The sequence below is a fragment of the Macadamia integrifolia genome, unplaced genomic scaffold (genome assembly GCF_013358625.1).
Source record: "Macadamia integrifolia cultivar HAES 741 unplaced genomic scaffold, SCU_Mint_v3 scaffold3737, whole genome shotgun sequence".
In the NCBI taxonomy this organism is placed as follows: Eukaryota; Viridiplantae; Streptophyta; class Magnoliopsida; order Proteales; family Proteaceae; genus Macadamia; species Macadamia integrifolia.
In genome coordinates, this window is record NW_024869778.1 from 1 (window position 1) to 4469 (window position 4469).

Sequence of the window (4469 nt, forward strand, 5' to 3'; positions counted from 1 at the left end):
TTTTTTTTTTTTTTTTTTGCTAACTACGAGTATGCAGGCCTTCGGTCTGACTAGTCTCACGGGCCCATACTGATCCCACAACCGCATGGACCCGGTCATACCGGGGTTGAATGAGAACCATTCAACTTTCACTGAAAGCAGTGAAGAACACTAAACACCCCCGTGTGAGTGGTCCAAGGTATGCGTAGTGGGAGTCAAACTTAGGACGTATGAGTTTACAGCTTGTACCAAGTTCGTTGCTCACCTAGTTGGCTAAACGAGTCCTTATCCTTGAAAAAATCTATCTACAGTCATACTTGAATCGAGCCTAATCGTATGCATATATTTTCTTATCACTTCTTCAACAGTCAATTTAGGTTTGCCCCTGCCTCTTCTGGCTCCCTCCAACTAAATCAGGTCACTCTTCCTTATTTGGGCATCTAATAGTTTCTATTGTACATGGCCATATCATCTCAACCAGCTCCTGCGGAGCTTGTCCTGAATTGGTGCAACCCCAACTGGTTTTTAATACTCTCATTCCTTTCTCTCTCCTGGTCTTACCACACAATGCTCTCAACATCCTCATATGCGCCACACAATGCTCTCAACATCCTCATATGCACTACACTCACTTTATTCAGATCACTCTTTTTGAGTGCCCAACATTTCTTACGCAAGCAGTATATGGGCTGAAAAATACTCTTCAGGCTGGATAGACTAGTTTTCTTGCCTTCGCGCTTCAAACCGATCAAGGATAATTTAAGAACCGGAATCAACTGATTGATTACTAATTGATCCTGGTTCTCATATATAAGATCGATTAGTTAATTGATCGGTTCTGAACCTGGCATCAAGAGGACGAAACCCGTTAGGAACTGGACCAATCAACAACTATACTCTGATCATTCTAGTCAGCTTCTTCAAATTCTATGAGTATTTGGGGTATAGTTCCTTTCATGTTTTTCTCTATTTTATTAAATTGGGAGGTTCTACTGGATGATTCAGCAAGACTTTCCTGGATGGCTCAAATACCTATCATATGGCTTATTGGATGGGGTGAATATTTCCTTTCATATTTTTCTCTATTTTATTTTACTTCCTTGGATGGTTCAAACTTCAAAGACTTCCTTTCATATTTTTCTCTATTTTATTAAACGAGAAAATTTTCACCAAAATTTAATGAAGACAAACATCTCTCATCTTCTCATTTAATACAAGTCGGACATTAAAATGTAAATGAGGATGATTTAAATAGTGTTTCATTCACTTAAGAAAATGTAGGTTGACGCAGATTTCTTCACATAGTCTCATATAATGCCGTGGGATCTATACTTATTTTCTATCTTCTCATGCAAAATATAGGCATTATTGCACAAACCTCACATTGGTGTGATTTCTCACTTGACATTTTGGGAAAAACCTCTGCCATAAAAGATATTGTATTTCAGTGCTTTATGTGCCAAACATAGCCTCAAAGAGAATCTCCGAATAAGTCTTTTATATCAACCAAAGTGACAATAAAATAAAGCTTTGAAAAAAAATTCAAAACCATAGAAAAGGTGCATAGTTGAATTCGGAGACATAAAATGTGATTGCGTGCCTATAGATATTTAATTGAAAAGAGAGAAGGTTTCACACTTTATACACCACACTAATGGTGGTACAGATCATAGTTAGCAAATTTGGATTCGGGAATTATTCGGGCGAAAAATTATTCGGAATAATTCGATTGATTAATTTAAGGATTCGGTCAAAAAAGCTTATTGGGGGGGTTTTTTTTTGTTTTATTTGGTTTTTTTTTTTAAATAATGTTTAAGTGGACCGAATAATTCGGTTTAATTCGGATTCGGTCCGAATTATTCGTGTTTTATATTTACTTTTGAAAAAATCGCGAATTTTACCGAATTTTATCAAAAATTCGGAAAAATTCGGTTCCGCCGAATTGATAACATTGGTACAGATAACGTAATTCGCTCTGGTACAGATAACGTAATTCGCTCCGGGCGGAACATATTTCAACTAGTCAAAGTTTCCTTGTTTCAAAGGCTGGCACCTCTGTGGCTAAGGGTGTCAATTAGAAGCCCGCATCGGTAGGTCTGATCGAGTTCGACACATTTATAACCTGACTTGGACATGCTCAATTAATAAACATGTCGGGCCTAAGCTTGACCCGTCTATAAAGAGGTAGTACACTGTGTAAGCGGTAAGCCTGATGGGCCTCTTGACCGGCCCAATCCATTTACAAGCCCGACTCGGACCGACACATTTAGCCGGACCGTTTAAACAAATTAAAGTATCTTAAATCCAAGAGAAGTAAAGACCGTTTCAGGCTTTATTAATATATTACCCATTTAAGGCCCAATAAAAGACCACAACCCAATCGAGCCCGACATGACACCGACTCATTCCTTAAATAGGTAGGTCATGGACCGAAGATATAAACCTGCCCAGACCTGACCGATTGACACCTTTATCTCGGTAATGGGCCCTGGGGCTTTAGGGCTACGGTTCAAGTGAACTTGGCCCAGTCACTTAGTCCAGTGGCTAAAACAATATACAGTGTCATACACACTTTTTTTAATAATGTATTCCTTGTCGATGTGGGACTAAAAGTCATCCCTACTCCCTTGAGAATCTCTTATGCATATATACAAACTGTTCAAGGATGCCATGGATATTTTCTGCATCTTCAAAACACAGATTTGAGTTTCTTGATCCATCATCTCAGCCATTTGAAACAAGTTTTTCTCTTTTGTTTTTAATCTTTTTTTGTTTGGATAAGATCTTTCTTAATCCACTCAATTTTTGTCTAGCTTTTCTAGTTCTTCAAGATCTACCTTCCCATTAGATACTTCTTGGACAGCAAATAAACAAAAAATAAAGGGAAAATTATATTTGCAGCCTCTGCTTTTATGAACCTTTCTGCCCATTAGAATGAAAATATTTTACTATTGGAACATCAAATACATGCCTGCATCTTCAAAAAATCAATCAACATACAAACAGGGGAGGTAAATATGGGAATCCATGGCTGTTGAGAAGTTGAGATTATTTGGTTAAGCTGTTGCCTTTAAGCTTGGATAGGCTGTATTCTCATACTTTCCATCCCACCTGTTCAAAACCAGAGAAGTTAATAGATGAAGCAAAAAAGAGTGAAGGAAGAGTAAATGGAACCTCTTACCAATACTGACCTGCACTCTTCATTGGCTGGAATCTGGAGCTCTAGTTCTTCTTTAAATGGCTGGAAGACTAAGTCAACTTTCTCTCTAGTAACTTTATCAAGAGTTGCCGGATCCCACTACAATATTTTACACAATATTACATGTATAGGTAGAGAGAGAGAGAGAGAGAGAGTACCTTTGGAGAATTATCTTTGTCAATGGTTAGAGATCTGATACCCTTTTCAGGACGAAAACAAGAAGGATCCATTAATTTTTGCAGCAGAGTAATATGTATTGCCACAATAAGTTACAGATTTACTATATTCCTTTTTCTGATAATACCAATAATTATATTTATTACCTCATAGACATCACCAGATATCTTGCCTCTCAATATGTTAACTGTGACTCTAAATTCTCTCTTCAAACATTCAGGCAAGGTTTGATTCCTTCCCTCTCGAACCTGGAAAGAACGAAGAAATGGAACTGAAGATGTGGAGGCTGGAATTTGCAAGAAAAGGACCCAAGAAATGATGTATTTCCCATATAGAAAATCACAATTTCTTGGGTCAAGAAAAAATGGACTGTCCAAAGTTCAAAACTGAAACTGAAAAAAAAATGCCAGTAAGGAAGGAGGTAGCAACCAATACCGATCTCAAAGTTATTTTCAATCCTGTGGGAGAAGATCTTTTCAAACCCTTGAGCACTGGACCTATCCATTCATTTCCCTTCATGTTTCCTTCTGTTTCCTGAACAGCAAAAGATACATCTCAGACTATGAAAACCATACAGTTCGATACAGGAAATAGAACAAAACTCCAACAGCCTCAAAACCCATCCTTGTACTGATCAGTTGATCAATTCAAGGGTAGTTGATCAATTGGTTGATATAAGTCTGGAGAGGTTAATACCCCAAAACCCATCCTTGTATGTTAACAACTAACCACAGGCCCAACCCCCCACAAGATTAAATTCATGACAAGTGCCATGAATGATGCAACATAAAAAGAGAGGAAAATAAGGAGAAGAGAGAGAGAGAGAGAGAGAGAGAGAGAGAGAGAGAGAGATTCTCTTTGACACATCTACCAGTAAGTGACAACAGAAACTCACAAATGATTTTATAATTTCCTCAACAGAATCCTTGCAGAAGCATTTGTCAATTATTGACTGCCTGGAGAAAAAAACCACAAAAAGTGTAATTCCAATGGCACTGATCCTCTCCTCCAAAGGCAGAAAATACATTCTTTATCAGTTCAGTATTAATACTTGTGTAAGAAACTATCTTCATCGGGTTGAACATCAATGGAGAATTCCTCAATTACTGATTTA

General features: G+C 37.7%; 1 protein-coding gene across 1 annotated transcript; it reads right to left on the reverse strand.

The window, feature by feature from the left end:
- Positions 1 to 2857: 2857 nt before the first annotated feature.
- On the reverse strand, positions 2858 to 4463 carry LOC122068365 (3-hydroxyisobutyryl-CoA hydrolase-like protein 5). The gene is made up of 7 exons (XM_042632212.1): positions 4407 to 4463; positions 4251 to 4311; positions 3791 to 3889; positions 3502 to 3603; positions 3337 to 3378; positions 3171 to 3277; positions 2858 to 3090 (listed from the first exon to the last, which is right to left on the reverse strand). The coding sequence occupies exons 3-7, from the start codon at positions 3872 to 3874 to the stop codon at positions 3036 to 3038; spliced, it is 390 nt and encodes a 129-aa protein (XP_042488146.1). The 5' UTR covers positions 3875 to 3889; positions 4251 to 4311; positions 4407 to 4463; the 3' UTR covers positions 2858 to 3035.
- Between the last annotated feature and the right edge of the window lie 6 nt (positions 4464 to 4469).

Excerpts from the sequence above, each read along its gene's own strand:
- LOC122068365 (XM_042632212.1), bottom strand. The coding sequence starts at position 3,874 with ATGAAGGGAAATGAATGGATAGGTCCAGTGCTCAAGGGTTTGAAAAGA. Across the intron at positions 3,604-3,790 it reads TGAAAATAACTTTGAGATCG|GTTCGAGAGGGAAGGAATCA; the intron begins GTATTGGTTGCT and ends CGTTCTTTCCAG. Across the intron at positions 3,091-3,170 it reads CCAGCCAATGAAGAGTGCAG|GTGGGATGGAAAGTATGAGA; the intron begins GTCAGTATTGGT and ends GGTTTTGAACAG.